The sequence below is a fragment of the Arachis hypogaea genome, chromosome 3 (genome assembly GCF_003086295.3).
Source record: "Arachis hypogaea cultivar Tifrunner chromosome 3, arahy.Tifrunner.gnm2.J5K5, whole genome shotgun sequence".
NCBI classification, from domain to species: domain Eukaryota; kingdom Viridiplantae; phylum Streptophyta; class Magnoliopsida; order Fabales; family Fabaceae; genus Arachis; species Arachis hypogaea.
Window position 1 is genome coordinate 21,914,901 of NC_092038.1, and position 26,024 is coordinate 21,940,924.

The 26,024-nt window shown below is 35.1% G+C and overlaps 2 protein-coding genes across 5 annotated transcripts; one reads left to right on the forward strand and one right to left on the reverse strand.

Annotated features, from left to right (window-relative positions):
• The first annotated feature begins 7,295 nt into the window (after positions 1 to 7,295).
• Positions 7,296 to 25,674, forward strand: LOC112789828 (U11/U12 small nuclear ribonucleoprotein 25 kDa protein). Of its 4 annotated transcripts, XM_072232565.1 has the most exons (9): positions 7,296 to 7,734; positions 7,863 to 7,957; positions 8,624 to 8,825; positions 8,914 to 9,019; positions 9,214 to 9,313; positions 9,778 to 11,109; positions 11,541 to 11,742; positions 25,176 to 25,310; positions 25,394 to 25,674. In XM_072232565.1, exons 2-6 carry the CDS (start codon positions 7,868 to 7,870, stop codon positions 9,892 to 9,894), a joined length of 615 nt encoding a protein of 204 aa, XP_072088666.1. In that variant the 5' UTR covers positions 7,296 to 7,734; positions 7,863 to 7,867; the 3' UTR covers positions 9,895 to 11,109; positions 11,541 to 11,742; positions 25,176 to 25,310; positions 25,394 to 25,674. The 4 variants fall into 4 exon arrangements, with proteins under 4 accessions (XP_072088666.1, XP_072088668.1, XP_025687680.1 ...); XM_072232567.1 differs by lacking the exons at positions 25,176 to 25,310; positions 25,394 to 25,674 and adding an exon at positions 12,375 to 12,553 and having other exon boundaries at positions 11,523 to 11,742; XM_025831895.3 differs by lacking the exons at positions 25,176 to 25,310; positions 25,394 to 25,674 and adding an exon at positions 12,375 to 12,553.
• On the reverse strand, positions 18,928 to 19,548 carry LOC140183332 (uncharacterized). The gene has a single exon (XM_072231689.1). The coding sequence runs from the start codon at positions 19,546 to 19,548 to the stop codon at positions 18,928 to 18,930; it is 621 nt and encodes a 206-aa protein (XP_072087790.1).
• Positions 25,675 to 26,024: the final 350 nt, after the last annotated feature.

Here is a 26,024-nt window from a genome sequence, read left to right on the forward strand (position 1 = left end):
GTCTTTGGGGGGAATGAGATCTCCGGTTTATCCCTGTTGATAGTTTTGGATGGAGTTGATTTTTTCATTGTCATCATGGCTCGGTATGATCTTTTCCTTGTCGAGTTTGTACATCCGCCTCCTGCAAAACCACCAGAAATACAGTTTATTATTATGCGAGGTGGATTGATATCGGTATCTACCTTTTTCCCCTTATCTCGGGAATTGTCAGTTGTTTTGGATTGTTGGTCAAGATCATCTGTGCTACGTTTTCGTCCTCGACTGTCAATGTATTTGTCTAGTAGTCTCTAGCGGGCGAGCTTTTCGAGGACATCTTTAGCAATTATGCAGTCGTCTGTAGTGTGACCATACTTTTGGTGGAAGGCGCAGTATTTTGACCTATCCACGTGTCGTTGATCCTGATATGTACCGGCCCTGTTTGGGGGTTTGATGAGTTTTGAGTTCAATATGTCCTTTATGATGTCCTCCCTTTTTGCATTTAGGGGGGGTGTAGTTGTCGAATTTGGGTGTTAGCCTGGACGTTCTCTGATCTGTTCTGCCGTTTGATTGCCAGTTTCGCCTTTCCTCCTCTCTGTTTGAGATAGGTTTATCTGCTCTTCGCAGTGTTCGGAATTCTTCGACTTCGATCTGTGTCGTTGCTTTTTTGCGGAACTCGACCAAGGTCTTTGGCTTTGCGATGACTATGGATTCTTGAAATTTTCTTGGTTGGAGGCCGCTCTTTAAGGCGTGGAGGTGGACTTCGTGGTTTATGTTAGGTATCTCGTTGGTTGCTTCGGCAAACCTGGTCATGTAATCTTTTAGGCTTTCGTTTGGTCCCTGTTTGATGGTGCTTAGGTAATCAGAATTGTGGACATATATTTTGGATGCGGCGAAGTGGTTGACGAACTGGTCTGCTAGTTCGTCAAAGTTCGAAATGTAACCTTCAGGGAGGTTGGAAAACCAAATTAGGGCGACTCCATCTAGGAAAGTTGGGAAGGTACGACATAGAATCGGGTCGCAATCCTTATTCATGAACATCATGGCTTGGAATTTGGTGACGTGGACATTCGGATCTCCTATTCCATTGTAGGGTTTTAAGGTTGACGGTAAGGTGAAGTTTTGGGGCATTTCAAAACTCATGACTTCTTTTGCAAAGGGGTTGGTTCTCTTTTTGGTGGTCGTTTTGGTGACTTTAGTGATGGTGTGTTTAGTTTCCGAGGTACGCTCATCGTTGTTGTCTTTGTTTTCGGCACTTTTGTGTTCTATTTTACTTCGGTCGTGCTCCATTTGCCGCAGGAGCTCTGTCATTCTTTGGTTTTCGGCCTTGAGGGCTTTGTTGATTGCCAAGATTTCGGCCTGATTGGTGCTCGAGGGAGTGTGGATGTGCTCGTTTGCCATGCGTCTCAACTTGCAAAAAGAGTATACTAATATGCGAAATAGAAAGTTGTGGGGTTAGAAGAATATTCGGCCCCACGGTGGGTGCCAAATGTTCCTGTGTGAAAGTGAGCTCCGAGGTATAGCTCGTTCTGCCGGCACTTGAACTAACTTTCCTTGGAGCGAAATGAACATGACGCCGTCTTCTTGTGGAGAGGCGGCGTTGGGTACCTACAAAGGAATTCCAACGCTCAAGTAAGTGTGAGTATGAGAGAATTCAGAATAAGACTGAAGTAGATTTCGTACCTTTGGATTAGCTGCGTACTAGTATATATATCTGATTGTTTGTTGTGTGTTCTGTTATTCGTATCAAATTTGTTATTAGTTTGACGGAGTCCATGCTGATTGTTATCCGAGTTTATTGGGATAGTGGTAATTTGAGTGGAGCGGTTATTTTAGAGAAATTATCTCTGCCAGCTATACTAGGTTCCGAGATTGTTGTTGTTGTGGGCCAAGGTTTAGGTAACGGATCAATATATATTTTATTATTAACTAAATTCTTTAGTTGTTAATAAAAAATTTAAATTTTATATCGTCAAATGTATTTTTTTCCATTGTTTAAATAAGATAATGTCATTAGATTAACCTACTTTGACTCCATCTATCATTAAGCATCATATTCATAATTTTTTGGTGTCTATGAATTTGGTATCAAATTTATTTTTTATGATAAATTTTAAATATTTAAAAATGATTTATTTTTATATTTTTTAGTTAAATATTAATTTATATTTTTTTAATAAATTACGCAATTATATAGGCATTATAACAAATACCAAACCATAATAAGCAATACAAATTTAGAAGGATAGTTATATTTAGAATTATCAAAATTAAATTGGTAATTAACCTAATCATATAACTAGATTATTAGATTATGGTTCAATTGGTGAGTCACTGGTTCATCTGATTAATTTGATTCTAGTCAATAAAAATATAAAATTATAAAAATAAAATTAAAATCAATAGTTAAAAATACATGTCGTTACAAACATATTAATAATAATCAAGTATAAATTTTTAGACATAACTAATGGCGCAAAAAGAAATAATAAACTAATTACTAGTACAAAATATTTTCTCAATTTAAACTAACAAAAGTGAACTAAAAATAACACAATCAGTAAATCAAATTCAAAAAGTGATTTTTCATAGGACAAACTTGGAACTAAACCAATACTTTTCTCATTTTGATTTACAAATTAACAAATTTAGCTCATTAAAATTTTCAACAACAAATTCAATTATGATAATTTTCAACAACAAAACTTTTACATCCAAATATAATTTATAACAAAAAAATAGCTAAATAATTATTTCAGCAACTAATTTAACTCTCAACAACAAATTCAAGGTGTTGTGATGATTTTCAGCAATAAAATTAAAAAATAAATAATAGGACCAAATGAAGTTCACCTGTCCAAAGGCCAACTAACAGCGATAGAAGCTGACCAACTGAAGTGGCGTCTGAAGCAAAAAGACGACAACGACCATCACCTGAGGGACTAGATGTTGGTTCCGTCTGTTTTTGCTGTCGGCAAAACGAGCGTAAGAAAGGCAACGATTGAGCTTCAGACAATGACAACACAGAGTGCGAGGACGAGCTTGAGTCTGAGACTATTAGTGCGAGATTGAGAGAGAAGTGAGATACCGGAGACGAGAGAACTTGAGTGCAACATCGACACTAGCCGCGAGAGAGGCGAAAGAGCTTGAGCTTGAAGAAGAGAGTGAAAAGAAAGTGACTCAAGAGAAGAGAGACGTTAAGGGATGGGTCATGGGCGATCAACATCAAATTAGAGAATTGGAGGTGGGTTTATCTTGAAACGACACTGTTTTTCATAAAAAAAATTAAACATGACCCAATCTAAGTCATATAAATCGACCGAATCACCCAATTTTACTAAAAAGAACAATTCGACCTGACTAAATGACCGAACAATCGAATTTCTGATCGAGTCGAATTTGATAACAATGCTTATACCTTAATAAATAACATCAATTATTTAGATTTATTATCCTGATAAATCTTTTTCATTTTGTTGCAAATTGTAATTAATACTATGCTGCACAATATGGGTTAAATGCCATAAATCGATTTCATTTGTTTCATTTATTTAAAGAATCAAATTTTGATATATGTGTTAATATAAAAAAATTATAAGTATATCTAATTATATATTTTTATATTAGTAAAAATATTTTTTTATTTTATTGGGTAAATAATAATCTAATATAAAATATAATTAAGTAACCGTATAAAATATATTTTATTGTTAGTGTATATTAAAATTAAATTTTTATTGATTAATAAAATAAAACAAAAATATTAAAATTTTCAAAAAAGACACTTTAGATAAAGCAAAGTTTAGAGGTTTTAAATATATATATATATATATATATATATATATATATATATATATATATATATATTTTGTCAATAACTATAGCATTTGTTAAAATACAAAAAATTATCTTATAGAAAGAAATAAGAATTCTAAATTTTCAAAAAAATATATAAATATATAAATATTTATTTTAATTTTTGTTCTTGTTGTTAATAGATTTATCTGAGGTATAGCTTATTGCAGAAGGGGAAGATGTCATTCTATCTTCTGCACGACTGAGTTATATGCCGGACTCCAAAGAACACCAAACGAGGTGGATACCTACAAAAGGTATTTCGACGCTCAAGTGAGTAATAATTTAAAGAATATAGTGAGAGTGGCTTAAGCGAGTATTATGTTTTCAGATGTCCTGACCTTTGCTTTGACCTAATGTTACCTTATATAGACTGAATAGAGACTAAGTATTTTGAATATGCTCAGTTAACGAATCATAAGTTACAGTTGTGGACTTGTGGTAAAAACCACAGTGTAGTTACCGTAACATTCTCATTATCTGCTTTGACTATTTCATTGAGTTGTCGATGAAAATTATGGTGAAGTCATCATGCTGTTATTCTGAGTGTTATCATGTTTTTGAGTTATGGGTGGAGTTATAATTTTTTTGGGCCAAGATATACGTTTTATTGGCCGAGTTATAGGTGATTGATCGAAACTTGTTTTTCGAGTAATAGGTGGTAGTTATCGAGTAATACGGAATGGGCCATATTGTGACAACTGAGTTATGTGTTGGTAATTTATAAATTATGAAAATTCTAATGTTCTTTTAACCTAATCTTCAAATTATAGCTTGTAGCCGTCAAGTTATAAGGACCAAATCACAACCCCCAAGCTTGACCTATTTATTTTTAAGAAAAGCATGTTAAACTTTATGAAAATCAAGTTATAACTTGGTAGAATATAAAAGAGATACAGTTATGTTTTAATTCAGAAATATGAGAATTAGCCCCAAGATCAATTTGATAATCTTAAACATTAAATTGGGCAAACTTGTCTTTGAAAAAGGTGTTGCTTATATCAGTATTTTTTTGAACGAGTTTATAGGTAATTGTTTGCTAGACTGACGCCGATTTATAGGCATCAGTTTGCTTTGACTAACTCTGACTTATAATTATCAATTTGTTTGAAGTGATTCCAACTTATAGGTGTTGGTTTGTTCGGATTGATATTCTAATTTATAGTTGTCAGATTGTTAGATTGATTGCAACTTATAGTTGGCGGTTTGTTAGATTGCTACCAACATATAACTTTTGGTTTATTTTTGTATGCCAACTTTAATATTGATTTATCATAATATGTGTAGTGTGGAGAAAAAATAGTAGCCGAATTAAAGACATGAATAAAATGAAAGAATGATGAAGTTAAAAATAATGTATTATTTATTGAGGTTTATCCTCTTAAAATAGAAGGTACACGATAAAATACCTCGTTAAAATCCTTCCATGCAAAATCCGGTGTAGAAAAAATTTTGTAAATGGGAAAAAGAGTACATCTTCGAGTTTTGACTTATAACTTAGTTATGGTATTGCTTCAGAGAAGTTGCGTTCCAAGTACTAGATTATTCTTTGCAAAGTAGTGTTTGATGGGTATAAGTCTCTTACCGATTACTTTGCTGATTTGAAAAGATCCTTCTAGTTGTCCTCTTTTAATTGAGTCAATTTATTGATCTGCCGAGTTTGTCTAAGTTCTTCTATTTCTATTTGTCCAACTGCTTTTTTTCGGAATTCTACTTATACCTTCAGCTTGGCGACAACAATAGTCTCATGAAACTTGCTAGGGCGAAGACCACTCTTAAGGGCATGGAGGTGGACATTGGAATTGAGGTTGGGGATCTCTATTGCTATCTTGTTGAACCTCGTCATGTAGCCACGAAGAATTTTGATGTTGACCTTCTTTGATTGTGCTAAATGTTAGGATTTTGTTGAATTAGTCCCACATTGCTTAGGATAGCAAATGGAGTGGTGGCCTAGGCTATAAATATGAGGCTAAGTTCTCCATTTGTTTTTCTCCGAAGTCTCCCCGGTTGTCGAGAGCTCTCCACGTTCAGCCTAACAAGTGGTATCAGAGCTTCGGTTCGGTGGACATAGATAGTCGGAATCATGGACATGGATCTTGGATGCTGCAAAATTGTTGGTGAAGAAGTCGGCCAGTTCTTGAAAAGTAGAGATAGAACCTATAGAAAAAAGAACAACATAATATTTGGTTAGAAGCACCGTTAAGAAACATCATTGAGTAGAACTTAGTAACATGTTTGTTTGGGTCCCTAATCCCCTTGTATGGATTTAGAGTGGTTGGTAGGGTGAAGTTTTTTGGCATCTGAAACTTCATGATTTTATAGGAAAAAGGGTTTGTACATTTTTTCAGCGTTTTTGAAGGTGTGACTTCTACCAGAGTACAAGTTTCTGACACATATTCGTCATCATTATGAGCATCCTTGCGATCTTTCTTGCTATTTGGGTTCTTTTGCTGTTGTGTTAATAACTCGGTTATCCTTTGGACCTCGGCCTCGAGCGCAACATTCTTAGCTAATAACTCTGGTGGAGGAGGAGGTGGAGTTTGCTCATCAGTCATGATCGATATTCTACAAAAAAGAGGAATAACATGTGGGAAAAGAAAATATGGGGTAACGTTAAGGTCGGCCCCACGGTGGGCGCCAAATGTTCATACTATTAAGAGGTCTATCTGAGGTATAACTCGTTGCAGAAGGGGAGATGTCATCCTGTTTTCTCTACGGATGAGTTATATGCCAGACTCCAAAAAACACCAGACAGGGTGGGTACCTACAAAAGGTATTTTATCGCTCAAGTCAGTAATAATTCAAAGAAGATAGTGAGAGTGACTTAAGTGAGTATTAGATTTTCTGATGTCTTTTACCTTGACCTAATGCTACCTTATATAGGCTGAATAGAGACTAAGCATTTTGAATATGCTCAGTTAGCAAATCGTAAGTTACGACTATGGTGAAAACCACAATGCGGTTACCATGATATTCTCATTATCTATTTTGATTATTTCATTGAGTTATTGGTAATGACGTATGGTGAAGTCATTATGCCGTTGTACTGAGTGTTATCATGTTTTTGAGTTATTGGTCGAGTTATAATTTCTTTGAGTCGCGATATAAGTTTCATTGGTTGTGTTATCGGTAATGGATCAAGACTTGTTCTCCGAGTAATAGATGGTAGTTACCGAGTAATACAGAATGAACCAGATTGTGACGGTTGAGTTATAGAAATAACGATCAAGTTATGTGTTGATAATTTATAAGTCATAAAATTTCAACATTTTTTTGACCTAATCTTCGAATTATAACGTGTAACCACTGAATTGTAGTGACCAAATCAATCTTATTTATAACTTTCTCTCTCTCTCTCTTTTTACAAGTGCTGTTATTACTTGTTAGTAATTTTTTTTAATTATAAACAATTTTTGAATGTTTATTGCAAGTAGTATTTATATTTGTACTCCACCAAAAAAGGTAAAAGGTTTTTTCATGTAAATGGGCCTCAGGCCTAATAAAAGTCGATTCAAAGAAGCTATCTTTTAATCTGCGGCCTCGTTGACCCAAGAACGGGAGGAAAAACAAAAAACACTCCTGCCTCCGCCCTTACTTCCGCACATCGTCTCCCTTCAGCCTTCAGCAGTTCGTTCGGCCGCCTCGAGTTCTCCTGCTTTCGCCGCTGCCAGCCTCCTTGTCGCCGCATCCAGCAGCCTCGTCGTCGCCGGATCGCCGCCATTCTTGTCGGCGCCAGTCTGCTACTCTGCTCCGCCTCCATCTCGCCTCCTCAAGTCCACGTTGCCACTGATCTGCAACACTGCTCCGCCTTCTGCCCCTAGCCGCATTCTGTTTTCTCGCTGCTGACTGCACCTGCCTCGTCGCCGACAGGTCCTGCTTCGCCGCCGACTACTCCATCTGCAGGTTCCTTTTTTTAATTTTTTTCTGTTTGATATTTTGATTTGAAATTAATCTGTGTTTTTTATATTTTTGTTTATTTGTTAATCTTCTAAGTTTATTTGTTATTTTTACTTTTTTTATTTTCCCCCTAGTCTTAATGGATGCAGAAGGGAGTTCCCAAAGCCAACTAAAAATTCCAGATGCAGCTGCAAGAGAGAGTAGCAACTCTTCTGCACCATCAAATCAAGTGAGTGAATCAAACAAAGAAATCAATTTGTTTGCTAAAACTGGAAGGCTTTGGTCGCTAAATGAATTTCAATAATTTGATGCTTGCTTGCAGTTTTGTAACTCTTTTTAGTTTTGATTTAGGGATATATCAGAAAATGTTGATCAAGATGACATTAGATACACTTAAAAAGCTCAGATTGAAATTCGTTAGGTTTAATATAGCTGCTATTGTAATATTAATAACTGATATCCTTTTGCAAGTTCTCAGTTCTTAAACAAGTATATTTGGGTAGAGATTTTCAAAAAAGTGTTATTGAATTTTGTATTTCTGGCATTAAAATTCAAATAAACTACTCCTACAATTACAATATGAACATTGGAGCAGGGTGGGATGTGTCATGTACGGCAGGCCCACGGGTACTGCTCAGGTAAGGTTCAAGATAGGAAACCTGTTGGGGAACTGGGTTGGTGGCAAATTTCAGGTACATGGGAGAAGGGTGGAATGGATAATGAAAAATATATCCTAATTTGTATCTTTGTATCCCTACTTTTGGAACATCACTTTTGAACCGGATTAGATCGAACTATGTTAGTTTGGGATAACCCAAATTTATGCTGGCCTAGACCAGCCCATTTCCTTCTTGAATCTACTAATCATGAGTTCATTGTTCTTGGTCTGTTGAAGATTGATGTGGGAGAGTATGAATACAATGAAGGTGGTTTGAAGAAGGCAAAACTGCAATCAATGCTGAGAGTGTTGTTGGATGATCCTCTGCTGTCTGATGTCCCCAAGAATCCGACCTTGGCAGATGTTGATACCCTCCTCAGCCTTGAACTTGGCAGTGCCATGCGTCTCTCTGTCTTAAAACTAGATGGAACTTCATTTGGTAATATAATTAGTTGCTCTCTTCAGTGTCCTATGGATGTGCAGATTTTTAAAGCTCTAGTTGACCTGTGATTTCTTTGCTGGTGAAGAGGTGACAGTGATGAATTCAGCAACAGTCAAAGATTTAAAACTTGCTATCAAGAAAAAAGTGAATGACATGGAGCAATCCGGTTTGGGTCATCGCCATATTTCTTGGTGGGTTAGCAGTTTTCCATCTTTCTTGTCCTTTTTTTCCTTTTACATCTTAGCAATAGCATCTTTTTATTCTTTTGATATAGGAATAGGGCCAGGGCACTTAGCAATAGCATATTAGTCTAACATCCTCACAACAAAGCTACCTTAATAATGATTTAATACAGAAAGCAATGCAAAACTTGATGCAATTGCAGGAAGCATGTATGGGCAAATTATTGCTTGGCATATCATAACAACAAACTCCTACATGATGATGATCCGCTTCAGAATTTTGGCATACGTAATAATTCCCAGGTTTGTCTAGCAAATTCCAAGTCTTTATGGATTGTGTTTATCTTGTCCACTTTCTTTCCTGTAATCTTTATTTTATAGCATTTTTTAACAAGAGAAGATATATTATTAACAACAAAAACGGATATTACAAAAACCATGGAGGATCAGGGGTCATCAATTTACAAAAGATTGCTTAATAAGTCTTCCCGTGGCATGGATTTATTATACTTATTCTAATATATGTAGTAAAAAATAGAGTTTTAAAAATGGTTATGTATTGATATTTTTTTCTGTGAAGTATGTGAGTTGCTTACTTTTGACATTATAATGATACAACTAATAAAACATGTTATTTCAAATGTCTTGAATAACTCAATTGTATCAATTAAGAAATAGAAATCATATTCATCAACTTTACCATTAAAAAAAAATGCATCCTACTAAAAACTTTCATTAACTTCATTGAAAACATTTTGCTTATGCAGGTGCATTTTGTGTCCTTTGTCATGACCAAAGAGTCTCGTAGGCATTCAAAGAGGAGAAAGCATCGCTTTTTTCATGGCCTTAATAAGCTTTCACATGAAAAAAATTGTGAAGACTGAGCCCATGGTGTCATAGCTTGATATGATATCTTAAAATGGTTGAGAGGTTGAGTTCTCTTTGTTACCTGCACTAACAGAAACAGGCTATTAAGGTTGAGTTCTCTTCTTAAATAAAACATCAAACATCTCATATCACTTGATGTGAGACCTTGGGCACCCCATAATACCCAAGTCCCTATCATACTTCTTTATAACTAACTATATTCAGCTGAATTTCACTATTGGTCCAGTACTAAACCCCAATGTCTTGAGTCCCAACCTTTGAAGTCACCACTCACCAACCACCTAACTCATAAAATCCAGTAGTTTAGCATTTAATGGATAGTTAACCTGTGGTTTAGCTTACTTGTTTAGAAAATCATTTCTATTTTCTGAACTCTTAACTTTTTCTGTTCTTTTTATTTTAATTTTTTTAATAATTATAATCCATAGAAATTCCCATCTTTTTGCTGCAAACCTGCCATCACTACGCCGGAGTTTTATCCCTTGAATGTTTGACAATGTCGTCTGCAATACAAGATCAAGTTGCCATCATTGATTGATTGAGCTCTTGTTGTCACGCTAGATACTAGATAGGTTCAAGTGCTCAGTAATTTTCATTGTCAAAATGAATGTTTAAACTGTTAGTTACATGTCCTAGAGCTAATATAGGGATAATGCCAAAATGGTCTCAAATTCAAGTATTCAACTGGTGAATCAATCTTGTCCCCCAATTTCAAATATGCCTAAATAAGTCCCTCAATTTAACAACCGTGAGTTGCCGTTGGTCATTTGTAGGACTCAATTTAGTACTTCCCATCATATTAAAACCCTAAGGCCCCAATAGTTACATGTTTATTTCTTTTGTCTCTCTTCCTCTCATCCATTTCTCAGTGATTTCTGCTTCTATTTTCGTCTTATGCTGCTTGTGCTTGCTGGGTCATGATGGGTGGTGGGGAGAAAGGTCAAGGAAACTCAAGTGAGGCTAGAGGGCTTTGGGGATACACTTAAGTGAAAAACACAATTCCTCTTCAATAGTGAAATACCTAGATACCACCCTCTCCAATTCTTAAAAGGGTTATTGTTCATTAAAGGGCAACGGAGAGCAAGATTTGGATAATAAAGAGGAGACTCTTGGATTAAATGTGTTTGTGTGGACGAGCTAGAGGTCGTGCAGTTGTGTGGCTCATCGTTTGCGGGACAAACATCAAATTCCACAAGACGTCACTTCAAGAGGTACTCTCTTGTACCTTACTACGTTGTCCAAATAATTTGAGGTGATACTAAACTCATGAAATGAGGTTTTATGGCCGCTGTCTTATCTTGTGTTAAACTTTTATTTGATAAATTTTTGTTTGCACTATTCCACTGTGTATGCTTGATGTTTTTGAACACAATCCTCCTAGTTGCGCTCTGCATTTTCTTGTTGCTAATTAAGCTTTCCTATGTTTTGCACTCTTGAAATGATGAGTTGTTTTTGTATTGGATATTCTAAGGGTTTGATCTGTTACTTGGTCATCTTCAATTGTTCATTGGACTCAGACTCGTGTAGTGTGTTTTTTTGATGTGTTGAGTTGACTGAAAACGTTATGCTGTTTTCTGCTTCTGCGGTTATACCTCTGTTTGAACTGTTTTATCTAGTTTTGCAGTGTGATATCTTTTTTTAGGTAAAGTAGAAACTACTTTGTGCTCCTATGAATTCAGAAGAGAGTGTCATCATGCTACTTGGGAACAAAGATGGCCTTGTGGACCTGAGAATGATGTCTACTATTGGGAATGTGGATGGTGGTTTTTCGAATTGCTAGAAGAGATTACTCGATATAAAGGAAAGAGAAGGGCAGTGCGGTTCACAGATCACAAGAGTGTAATGTAAGTAAATAAAAGATGAAGACTCACGCGTAGTCAAACTTATCAAATTATCGAATGGTTCTCAAATATCAATTTCACATAAAAATAACTACATGTGAGTTTCCACCTTTTCGATACATATCTTGGTAATTAATCTATTTTTTGTATTTATTTTACAAAGATCTAAAATTTTCTTTCTCTATATGCATCTTCTAAACTTTTCAAAAATCATAATAAATTATATATTTTTTGTTTTTATTTGATCTTTAATAGTATAAAACAAATAACTCATTTTATCTCAGAAATATTTATTTTATTAAAAGAGTACTTGTTTTATTCTGGAATAACAAACAAATGAGGCCTAGCACTAAATACATTATACCCGTGAAAATATAAAAAGAAAAATAATATATTAATTTAAAATTGAAACCAGCGCTGCAAACGTTGCTTTTTGACGTAAAATAAAGAAGTAAAGAACACTAGATGCTATTATGCTGGCCTTAGTCGATTATAGCGATGTAAGATGATTTATTTGAGATCAATTTTATACAATGTATAAGCAATTTATATATTTAAATCATTATTCAAGTAACAAATTTGTAAAAATAATTATTTCTACTATTATAATAATAATGTATGGTCGAATTTTGTAGGTAGAATTGTTCGTCTAATGATCATGATGAAGAAAAGACTTGTCCTTCCCTTCTCCCATCAAGAAAAAAATAAAATTACAATCTTGTTCTATACTAGTTTCTCAACAAGTATTGGGAAATGTTCTGAACTTTTAAAATTTATGATTTCTTTTTCTATTAATAAAGAGTTGATTGGTCAATTACTCAATTCATAAACATAAAAAAATGTATTTACGCCTTTGAAAATAACGATAAACATTTTTAATAATTATAATTATCATAATAATAGTATAAGCAGTAATTAAAAAATATCGGCGACAATAATAATAATGATAATAATTTTCTTGCAACAAATTAAATATAACATACAAGCAAACATTTTTATTTTTATTTTCATTTTCATAAACTTCTGATCTAAATTGCCCTGAATTATGTTTTAGCAATAAATATTACATTTATTTTTAAACATTTCATTCATCCAATTTATTTTTTATCTTACCGCCTAATAAATTGATTATGGCTATCTAACCATTCTTAAAATTTATTTTATTTTCGTAGACAATATGAAAGTCTTGTCCAGACTAGGGGTGCACATGGGCCGGGTGAAGCCGGGTTTGATGTGACCCAGACCCGGCCCGAAATATACATCGGGTCTATTTGTTAGACCCGAACCCGGCCCTAGACCCGATGAAACCAATACACTTTCGGGTCACAATTATACCGGGTGAAAATCGGGTAAAAACCGGGCCGTTAACATTACATTACGTTGATACCTTCTTGTAAACTAACATGTAAAAATATCCAAATTTCCAAGACTCCAACCATTAGTTAACATAGTAAAATTCACTTAGAAAAATATAACAAGAACCAACCATTCTTCAAAATTAAAGCATAACCACAATCAATATTAAAGCATAACCACAATCAATACTAATATTGTCTAATAATACCAAATATTTAAATCAATACAAATAACACAATCTTATGTATTAGTCTAAAATTTTATTCATTCTAAACATAAAACATTAACTTATAGTCTTATAATGACTAATAACACAAAATATTAAGGTTTACAATACTTAAATTCCACATAAGAATAGTCATGATCCATCACTAATAACACAAAATATTAATTGTGTATGATGACCGGCCCATCGGGTGACCCGAGCTATGGCACGGATCCGAACCGAAATAATGACCGGGTCTATTTTTGAGATCCGTACCCGACCCTAAACCCGATGAAATCACTCCAAATTAGTTTCTAAAGTGTTCGGGACCGGGCCGGGCCTTCGGGCCGGGCCGGGTCTGTGCACCCCTAGTCCAGACCAAGTAAATGGAATATTCAAGGGTACTTCTCCAAGCTCCAATTTTTCTTTTTCTGTCGAATCCCAAGTCACAAAATTGATGTTCACACCACTTATCGTATTCATGTACAGGAAGATCATTTTGTTTGCATTAAAATTTCTTTGTATGCTAGTTGCAAAAGAAATTTTACTTTTATAATAATGCTACACATCCAAATCTTTTTGTTAATCAAGTTCAATCAAATTAGTTTAACATAACAAAATTAGTTATAATTAGTCTTATTTCAAGTCTTATTATTTAACTTAGTTGGACTTAGTTCATAAAAAGTTGGATGTGTAGCATTATTCTATTTTAATATTAGAATGTTTATTATTTTTGCATCTACAGGAGTGAGTTATTTGGTTTTATATTAAAATAAAATTAAAAAAAAAATTTATATTTATCAAAATGTTTTAAACTAAAATTTATTACGTATAAGTTCTTTTTATAATTTATATAAATAATCACAGAATAAAAAATATTACTATTTATTCATAAATAGTTCTATTTTGTTGCGATTGATTGAAAAATTATATTGTCTCTTAACACATAAATCATGTCAGGTTAGTATACTATTAAAAAAAAAAAAAACACGAAATTACGATACTACTTTGTCACCATTTACTAACAAATCCAATGTTATCCTTTAACATATAAATAATGATAGGATAATATGCTTTTAGAATTGTATATAAAACCCACTAGACTAACATGATTCTATGTATAAAAACACAAACACTCAATACGCTAACATGATTTATGTAATATGTACAAATAACAAACAATCTAACCTATCAAAATTTATTAATAAAAATCAAACGAAGTATAAAAATATATTAGATTTTAAAAGTCTATTACCCTACAATTATTATTAAATGATAATATTAGATTTGTGAGTAACATTATATTTATTTTATTATTTTGTCATGTTATTTATCATTAATGTTTTCAATCAATTAAAATACAATAATGTTATATAACCAAGTCATTTTAGTTATTAAATTCAATCAAGTTAGTCCAATAACTTATTAACAAAATAAAATTCAGCTGAAGAAGAAAGAAAAAAAGCATAAAAAGAAGAAAAAAGATATAGTTAAATTTAATTACAAAAATAATTTCTTCACTTCATATGTTTTATTAGAATAATATCCAAATAAATTAAATAAAAAAACGGTAGTACGTGAACTGATCGACATATCATTTTCAACTAAGGATTAAGTTATATTTAATTTAGTATCAAATTTTAAAACCAAAAAAGATATGTAAATAACTTGTGATTTATAGTTTATGTTTCAAAATCTACAGGTAGAATATTTATTTTTTCATTTTTTTATTAATTTCCCCATTCAAGAATATAGTTCAAGTTAATATATATCACTGAATTTATAGTAGACATGCTTTAATTGCTTTAGAATAATTGATTAAGAATTATGATAAATTATGATAAAAAAACCTCTTAAGAAAAGTGTTGTATTAATCTTGCTTATATAATAACATCATAAATGGTTCCTATTAAAACAAACTTATTCAATTAATATAATTAGTATCACAGTAACACTACTTTGTGGGAAAAAAAGAATTGATAGTTTAATATTTCTATGATCTTAGAAATTTACAGATATTCTGAAAGTATAAAATGTTTAAAATTTGACAGATATATTGAAACGAAATGAATATTTATGATCACTTGACTTGCCAATGCTTCTGTATTTGATACCCATTGATGTGAGCCTTTATGTCTAATTGGTTTCCACAGGATTTAGATTCTGGATCCCTGTCAGTGCATTAAATTTCTGGTGCGCATATTATTTCAACTTTGTCTTTCATTTATTTTATGTATGTGTTTTTCTTCTTTTGCAATCTTCTACTTGTGAATGCAAATAGCTTTGGTTTAGAAACCAAGTTCAGTGAGCTGTGTGCCTTCGGTATTCTTACATCTTAATTTGAAAAATAATAATGTAAAGGAGAAACTTGCTAAGTTGCTCTAGGAAAATTTTTAAACCTATGCAATTTACAAAATACCTTCATAGAACAATGAATTTTCATTTTCACCTATCAAGTAACAAATTCCCAAGTTCCCCTTCCTGTTCTAGGAAATTATTATAGAAGCATCTTTTCTATGACGTGATAAGAAGTTTAATACTTCTTGATACCATAATGAAGAATTATGAGAAATTATTGTTAGATGGATTTCGTAATTTAGTTTTGAATCTTACTCTTACAGAATAGAACTTCCCAGATGTTATAGTGTAAGGTTCAATAATCATTTCACTTGTAAGTATATTCTTGACTCTGAAAATATAGAAAATATTGGTGTAAACGAGGCACAAGAGAAGATCTAACAAGGGAAAAAAAGATTTATTTTTACTTTTTGATGAAGTTATTATCATAAAATATTGATTATAATTCCATGGATTCATAGGATTTAAGATATCTTCTGGTTAAGTGAGTGTACATTTTCACAGTAAATTATATGTAAAATCTATAGTTATTTTGTTTTCTTTTTTAATTTTTTTTTATTGAATGTTTTGTCATTTTAGTTAGTTATGTTTTGGTATGACATGGTGCTCAGGATGACCTTAACAATAAAATTTTTCTGCCACCAAGTTGAATATTGTAGTGGTTGCCTTGTATAATGTATTGTTAGCCAACATGATAGTTTATATTATGTTTTGAATCCTTGTTATTTGGTAATGCATAATGTGCATATTACTATTTACAACTTCCCATCTAATTAATTAATGTCTTGATCCTTTCAAGCTCTTGTGGCTTTCTTCATGTGTCACATTAATTATATTGAGCTCATGAATAATAATTCTAAAACGATGGAGAGAGATATTCCTATTCATTAATTCTCGTTTGTTGTACATCTTGATGTGTATATTTGGGTCCCGTAATTGATGATAATAATATTAAGTAAAAAGTCCATAACAAGGAGTGGTTAAAGTCCCTATTTCTGATCAGGCATACATTTCCACATTACAAGCTTTCATTTGGGGAAGGCATGTAGTTTTTAGTAAAGCTGAGGTTGGTCGATTGTGGTACAGTCTCATCAACATGAGCAACGAGATGTATGATGCTGTTCAACACTATATCATGCCAATTCAGTTTGTGACTGTAATTATGAAACCTAGTGACCTTGAATATCTTATGGATGATAAATTTCCTGTGCACCATATTTTAGGTCCTTGCAAATATGATTTACTGAGAATTTGTTTTGATACACAAAAGGAGGAGTGGGATATTAACCATGATTTCTATCCCTAATCTAGAGAAAGATAGGAAGAACATATCTTATTTGATACCATGATACTAACTTGCCATAAGAAATCTTCTAAGAAGATATGAATAAATCTAAAGGAAACAATAGTATTGAGAAGAGTGTTACAACATCTTAGTAGTGCCTTGGCCCATGTATCATATATCATATTTAAATTAAAAATGTAAGTTGAAGTGATGGTTTCATGAGAAGGTAGGTTAAGTCAAACTGCGAAACCTTCAAAATTTTCAAATAAGCCAACAAATTAATGGTGAAATGTATGCTTTCAGTTACTATGAATCTGATTTGGTTGATGTTCCTTTAAATTCACGATGGATGGACATGCTTTGCATGGAAATCTAAATTCATAGGATTAGTTGAATTACATTTGAATCAAGATTTATTTTGTATACTGTCCAGGTGACATTTCATTTCTTAGTCAAAACTCGATAACTTTGTTTTTTTTTTCTTTTGATTGAAAATAGATCTTGTGGTTCTAGCGATATTGGCAAGCTGTTAAGGTGATGGTTTGCATTGTGTAACTATTGACTCTAGTATCTTTGTTTGCATTTGCATTGTGTGGCTTTAGGGTTCATTTGGGAAGCTTCAAAAGTAACCTTTTTGAGCTTATGACTTATGAAAAGTAGTAGTATTAATGTCTGGTGCAATTTTCAAAACCAAATTGCAGCTTTCTAAAAAGCTATTTAGGAATTTATAAAGAAGTTAAAAAAAATGACTTCTCTCATAATACTACTACTTTTTATCACATTTTTATAAAATAAGTACTTTTAGAGCTAAAAACCCAAACACAAAATAATTTATTTATAAGCTACTTTTAATATAGCTGTTTATTATTTAAGCTATTTTGTCAAAAGGAGCTTAATTAAACTGTTTATCCAAACTGAACCTTAGTGGCATGATATAAAAGACAAAGTACATTTTTAAAATAAAAAAGAACAGTCAAAATTATCATTATTATGTTACTAAAGTTCTGTCTTTAGATTGTATATTAATAACCTCTTTTAAATGTAAAAGAAAAATTGTTGACAAAATACATTATTATGCTTGCTCTTGAACCTTCTCAAGGAATTTGTAAATAACTAGATGCCTCAGAATTGATCTACTTGAATTTAAAAGAATATGTACTGGTAGATTCAATATCAAATGCAAGCATGACTCACCGACATTGTTAACCTTCTTAGCTTCAATGAAATTTAGGGCTTTTGTGATGAACATGCCTTTTTTATTCTTTATTTTTCTATATCAAGACTTTTGTTTTTCCTTGGATTTTCTTCTCTTTATGGGGAAGGCTTTTTACTGCATGGTGAATATCCTATTTCCCTTCTGGGTATGGTAAGAAAATCCATTATATATTGCTTAACACCACCATTTGCATCATACCTCATTGATGGAACTATTCGTAATTCGTAAATTGACTAGTCTTAGCTTACTGCATACTTTTCTCTAATGGAAGCAAAATAAATTTTGGGTAAAAGTCAGTGCTCTTTGATTTGTGTTTGTCCACTCCTTGTGATAAGCTTTATACACAGTACTTTCATTAGCCAAGGGAGGATCATTTCCCAAAGTTATGGCAATACCTTATTTCCTAAGAACTAGCTCAATATCTTCCTATTGCCCTTTATTGCATGTCAAGAAGCTCAACATGGTTAGCAGTGCCGTTTATAATAAAGCAAGGTGTTACACAGGAATTTATTTTAAGGAAAATATAGAAATACAATAGAATAGTAAAAGACAACAGAGGAACTTTGCAAGTCCTCTTCTCTCCTAGCCTAGGCCTTTCCAAATCTTTTCCTACCTCTCACCTAATTAGGTCCTCCTTTTATTGCCTTCCCTCAAATTAATTATCATAATTAGCTTTCAACTCTTACGATTACGCCTCCCTAATTCTCTCATCTGACTAATCCAATCATCAATTATTGTCACTTGTGATTACACATTTCTCCTGCCCTATTATTCCTCTCTTTTTTTATTGCTTCTTCTAGAATAATGATAAGGTAAAGGGATTATTTTCTTTCCTTTTTTAACTGCCTTTACTGCTGACTTAGCATTCTCTCTCTCTCCAGGGTATGTAACAATACCCTCCCTTTGAAGCATCACCTTGTCCTCAAGGTGAAAGAAAGGAAAGGCTTCTTGAATTGCAGCTGTTGCTTCCCACGAATTCTCGAATTCTGGAAGGTCCCTCCACTTGATCAACACCTCCAATTTACCAGCCGCATTTTTCCTAACAGCTAGGATTTCTTGGGGTTCAGATTGTAGTTCATACTCTTTTGTTAGAGTCGTAGGAAGTGGCTGAATCTGAGCAGTGGGCTTGACACACTTCTTCAATAAAGAAACATGGAAGACCGGATGCACCCGAGCTCCTTCCAGTAATTTAAGCTCGTACGCAACCTGCCCAATCTTTGCAAGAATCTCATAAGGGCCATAGAATCTTGCACTCAGCTTTTGGTTGACCCTTTTTGCCAAGGTCTTCATTCGATAAGGCTGCAGTTTGAGGTACACAAACTCTCCTGGCTCAAAAGTGACGCCCCTCCTCTTCTTATCAGCATATGTCCTCATTCGGTTTTGGGCCATTTCTATTTGAAACCTCAATTCATCCAACATCTAATTCCTTTCCTCCATAAGATTTCTTACTTCTTTAACCACAGCTTCGCCCTGACCCCGCAACAGAACCGGGGGTTCCCTTCCATAAAGGGCCTTGAAGGGGGTCATTTTTATCGACCCATGATAATTGGTGTTATACCAATATTCTTCCCAATTCAGCCATCGGGGCCATTGCTTTGGCGTAGACCCCGCAAAGCACCTGAGGTAAGTTTCCATGCACTTGTTCGCTTTGCCCATTCGTTTGGGGATGATGGGCTGAGCTCATCTTTAATGATGTGTCTGTTGCCTTGAAGATTTCGGACCAGAAACCACTAATGAACAGCCGGTCACGGTCGAAAACAATCGATGTAGGGAACCCATGAAGTCTCACCACTTCTTTCACAAACAGGTCTGCAACTTCCTTTGCTGAATAAGGGTGAGATAAGGGAAAGAAATGAGCGTACTTTGTCATCCTATCAACCACAACGAAGATGGTGTCCTTCTCTTGTGCCTTTGGTAGGCCTCCAATGAAGTCCATAGCTATATCTGACCAAATATTTGTCGGAATAGGGAGTGGCTGTAGCAGCCCAGCTTGGAGTCATGGTAGAATGTTTGTTCCTTTGGCATACTTCACATTGTCTCACGTAATCCATGATGGCCTTCTTTATTCCCTCCCAATACAGTACTCCAGCTATCCTCTTATAAGTTCGGAAAAAACCAGAATGTCCTCCCAACTTTGTGTCATGGAATTCCTCCAACATCTTGGGAATCAACGTTGAATGCCTTGGAATAACCAAATGCCCTTGGTGGAGCAACCTCCCATTTTTCAATGCATATCCACCAGTAACCTCCTTTCCAAAAATCAAATCCTGCATGATGCTCGAGTTTTGGGTCATGTTGCACCTCCTCTTCTAAGTTTGCCCATTCAGCAGCTGAAACCATGGAAACAGCAGCAAATTAGAATTTTCTGGAGAGGGCATCAGCTACTTGGTTGTCTTTCCCTGCCTTGTATTTTATTTCGAAATCAAACCCAAGCAACTTGGTCATCCACTTCTGTTGTTCCTCGCCTCCGATTCTCTAATCAAGAATGAATTTAAGACTCTTCTGGTCTGTATAAACAGTGAACCGTTGACCCAAGAGGAAATGCCTCCATTTTTGAATTGCCAGGACCATAGCCATCAACTCCTTCTCATAAACAGATTTAGCTTGAGCTTGTTCAGAAAGTTTCTGACTCATATAAGCCACTGGCCTGCCTTCCTGTAGAAGTACTACCCCTATTCCCTTCCCGGAAGCATCAGTTTCCACTGTAAACGGCTTTGAAAATGAAGGGACAGCCAACATCGGGACTGTCACCATGGCAGTCTTGAGTGCTTCGAAAACTGCTTGTGCCTCATTATCCCACTTGAATTGATCATTTTTCAGTAGTTGTGTAAGGGGCCAAGCTATGCCTCCATAATTCTTCACGAAACGGCGATAGTAACTGGTTAACCCAAGGAATCCCCTAAACCCTTTGGGGTCCCTTAGAATTGGCCAATCCACCATGTCTTGAATCTTTTTGGGGTCCGCTTCCATTCCTTCTTTAGATATAATGTGACCCAGGTATTCAATACGTTCTTGGGCGAATTTGCATTTCTTCTTATTGAGTTAGAGCTGGTTGTGCTGGAGGACTTCAAAAATCTGCTGCAAATGACCCCAATGTTCTTCTAAATTCAAGCTATAGATGAGTATATCATAAAAAAAAACCAAAACAAACTTCCTCAAAAATGGCCGCAACACCTGATTCATGAGTGCTTAGAAAGTGGAAGGAGCGTTTGTGAGCCCGAAGGGTATCACGAGAAACTCATAGTGTCCTTCATGAATTTGAAAAGCGGTTTGGTGGATGTCATCTTCTCTCATCCTTATTTGGTGATAGCCGAACTTGAGGTCTAGCTTAGAGAATATGTTTGCATTTCCCAATTCGTCTAGCAGCTCATCAATCACCGGAATTGGGAATTATCAGCTATGGTCTCTCGATTCAATGCTCGGTAATCTATGCAAAATCACCAGCCTCCATCTTTCTTTTAACTAGGATCATCAGACTTGAGAACGGGCTAGTGTTTGGATGTATGATGCCAGAATTCAGCATCTCTTCTACAATTTTCTCAATCTTGGTTTTCTGATATTGTGGGTATCTATAGGATCTGATGCAAGGAATCTCTGACCCTTCCTTCAAAATGATTGCATGGTCCTTCTCGCGTTTGGGTGAGAGGCCTATAGGGGTCTGAAACAAGTCCCCATATTGTTGCAGAAATTGTTTAGCTTCAGCAGAAATCACCTCTTGCTCTTGCTCTTCGGTGGCAGCAACCTGATGGTGATAACATAACCCTCCCCATCACTTTTTAGAGTGTGCAAAGTCTTCTTCCATGAAGCCCTGCTTTTGCTCAAGGAAGGATACTTTTTAGTTGCATCTCCCTGCCATCTTGTTTCCAGTTCAATGTTAATTCTCCATAATCTCCCACAAACCTCCCTAGACTCGCCAGCCATCCTGCTCCTAACACCACCTCCGAACAACCCAATTTCATTACAAAGAAGTTTTGGACTATTTGGACTCCTTGAATATTCAAGTGAACTCCTTCACAACCTTCATTCCCCTTTTCCACAGCACCGTTCCCCACCTTCACTTGAAACTCCCTTATCTTTCTCACCGGTAACGCCAGCCGCCTAACCACCTCGATGGCAATGAAATTTGCAGAAGCCCCAGGATCGATGAGCACCACCACTGTTCTGCCCTGAATCTCCCCTTGGACCTTAAAGGTCTTGTGAGTACTAAGTCCCCAATAGCTGTATGATGACAATTGCAGCTCTTCCCGTTCAAGTTCCCCTTCATGGGCCTCTTGGTTCATCCTTACGTCTCCTTCTGCATCTTCTCCTAGGAGTATGATTTGATAGTGCTTCATGGAGCACCTGATCAGGTCCCCACTTCTCTCCACATCTGAAGCACAACCCTTTCCTCTGTCTCTCTGCCCACCCTTCATTCGAGAATTGCCGTGTGCCACTGTTACGAGTCGTCTGCGAATGAGAAGCGCTGCTGCCTCCGTTCGAACTGGTGTTGAGGCCTGTACGAGGAGTAGGGATGCCTCTGTTTGTGTTAGATCCAATCTCGCCCTTCGATTCGCCTATGCCGTCGTGGGTGTTGTACTTCACCGAACTAGGATTTTTGAAAAATCCAAATCTAGCTCCTACCAAACCAGATCCGCGTGACCCGCTCCCTTTCGTCAACCCCTCCACCCTCCTGCCGATAGGGTCAACCCCGGTCTCCTTCCATGCTTGATTTCTCCATTCAATAGCCGTGGCTCTATCCATTAAAGCTGGTAAATTATCGAACCAAGCCACCTCCAACTCCAACTCCGCCTGAATTTCTTTTTTCAGTCTATTTGCAAAGATGCACATAAGAGCCTTTATTCACATGTTTTTTTGCATTCATGCTGCAGCCTCAAACTCTCGCCTAAACTGAGCGACGTCCTTCACCTCTAGTAACAGAGCCATGGGGTTGAGAGCAGCTCCAAGTTGAAAACATTTCAATAAATCCTCCTTGAATCATCTCCATGTCTGAAATGATGTGTATTCTTCCCACCACTCCATCCATGCGAGAGCCTCTCCCTCCAAAGCAAGAGTGACAAAGTCCATCCTTTCTTCCGGAGCCACATGGGTGACATGATAATATCTTTCCATCTTCACCAGCCAGCCATTTGCATCATCTCCCGAGAAGATGGGAATGTCAAGCTTCCTGGTAGGCTCAAATCTCCTCTGTTCTGTTTCACCTTCATTATTGCCACTGCCTCTGCCTTCTGAACCTTCTCCATCTCCCCCGTTTCTCCCTCCAGCCCCGTTTCCTCCCTGGTCATGGTGGTGTTGCGAAAGCATTTCCCTCACCTGTCTCAGCAGGTTGGTGGATAAGAGTTCAAATGATCGGTTTTGAGCTTCCATTGAACGATTCTGGGCCTCCCTCATCTCCTCCATTTGCTTCTCTAAGACTTCCAACCTCGACTCCATGGCAGCTCGCGTGGAAACCATGCACAGAACACCTAAGATCGGTGCTTTGATGCCAGTTGTTACACTGGAATTTATTTTAAGGGAAATATAGAAATACAATAGAATAGTGAACTTTGAGAGTCCTCTTCTCTCCTAACCTAGGCCTTTCCAAATATTTTCCTACCTCTCACCTAATCAGCTCCTCCTTTTATTGCCTTCCCTCAAATTAATTATCATAATTAGCATTCAACTCCTACGATTACGCTTCCCTGATTCTCTCATCTGACTAATCCAATCATCAATTATTGTCACTTATGATTACACATTTCTCCTGTCATATTATTCCTCCCTTTTCTTTATTGCTTCTTCTAGAATAATGATAAGGTCAAGGGATTATTTTCTTCCCTTTTTTAGCTGCCTTTGCTGCTGACTCAGCATTCTCTCTTTTTCCAGGGTATGTAACACAAGGATAACAGCCTTTGTTAGTAAGGAAAATATTTTCAGTTCATGGTAAAAGTTACAAGTAGACAAGGCCAACAGATCAATTAGTGAATGGACAAGGCCATGATTATAAAGATCTGATATTTGAGGGCAGAAGAATTTTACTGTTGAGGTAGTCGTCTCAAATACTATGCTGCCCATCTAATTAACCCCATGGGTTAGTCAAGCCAAAACTAACTCAAGTTGCAAAATATCTCAAAAATGAATAATTTTATTAATTTTACGAGTGAGTCATTGTGGTTGTATACAACTTACTTAACTAATAAAGCTATCCACAGGAATAAACATATTGTGATTTCCTTTTCCACCGTGTACGCTGAGTTGTTGCATGTTACAACACTGTGTCTCAGAGAGTTTGGATGCGAAACTTGGTTTTTGCTGTTAGAATGTGACACCAGTGCCAAACCCTAGACAATTGACTATGATATAGTTCAGTTAATTCTCCCACCAACTAGTAAGTGGTGGCCCTTCATCTCTAAACATATTAGGATAAAGTCTCTTGCTGTTAGAGAAATGATTAAGAAAACATAAATATGTGATTGTTGCCCATTGGGATATTATTTCTCTATGTGGATATTATTTGCTAGCCATTTGCAAATAGAAAAACACCTAAAGTATCCATGTTTCATGGTCATTGTTGATAAGGTGCTTTTATTATGAATTGATTGTTGAACTAAATTTTGTATATTTTACTATTTGCGTATGGCTAGCAAACAGATTTGCAAACTAAAGTGATCTCTTCACACGGTTATTATTTTTCGGCTATTATTTGTAGCTACAATCATTTAATCGAAGAGTAGCATACAATTTTTTATTTTTTAGAAACTTTTAAGCTAACAAAATTCCTAGAGTAGTTTATATGGTTATTATTTTTAAGCTACTGTTATTCAACATTAATCTATAACCCAACCAATGTTGCCCAAGTAGGAGAATATACTAATATTTTTGTGTCATATTTTGATGGAGTAGTGGATATTTTGTTTTTACAAGAATGGGTAACATGGCTAGTTTGATGATTCTATGAACATTAGTATTATTATAATGAGATTGTTGTGAATTTTGGATTTTATTTGTTATTTGAATTCTAGACCTATATATCTGTACAGGGTGGTGCCTCTTCAAGCACCAGTAGCTTTCATGTCAATGGGCTCAATATTTTGGAATTTCTACTTGTCATCAACCATGACCAAGTAAAATGCATGCTGTGTTAGCAATTTTGCATTCTTTCAAATCTTTACAAGGTATTCATCAGTCATTACTTCCAATTTATGTTTTGGTTTGTTATAACTTATTGCAAGTCTTTGTCCTATGATATCTTTTGCAGATTGATCAGAGTCTAACCAATTTGGGTGACGACAGAAGGGGGTAAATGTGCAAATGGCTTCCATGCTAACATTTGTCAAATGTGCAAAAGATTTTACCCTCTTCTGAGAAACTGAGGATAGCAAGAGAACCATTGTAATTGTAATTGTAATTGGAACTTCTTCTTTTGCCTTTTTCCCATGAAAATTGGAGTATAGGTATTACCTATCCCAGAAAGGAGAAAAAGATGGAATATGTGTCATCACATGTGTTATTTTTTAATGGAAATCTCACATTTCTCAAGAGTACTGTGTGACAGTGTCACCCTCTTTACAATATTCTAAAGATAAATAGCAATTTTGCTCTATGGCACCTTTCAGATGGGCTAATATAACTGAATAAGTTTGTCTTTCATATTTTTGAAATTTTATGATGTGCAAAAGAATTACAAATTAGCTATGTGCTCCAAAAGATTTTTATAAGAATGTTATAATATTTCTTGATGATAACTAAAAGATATTATAGAAGCAATTTAAGTATAAAATGAAAATATGACAAAGTTGGAGGGAAATAAGATTTTCCCCAATTTGTGGCTTTTGAGTTTGTACTAATATTTTCCTAATTATATATATATATAGGATGATTTTTTCCCC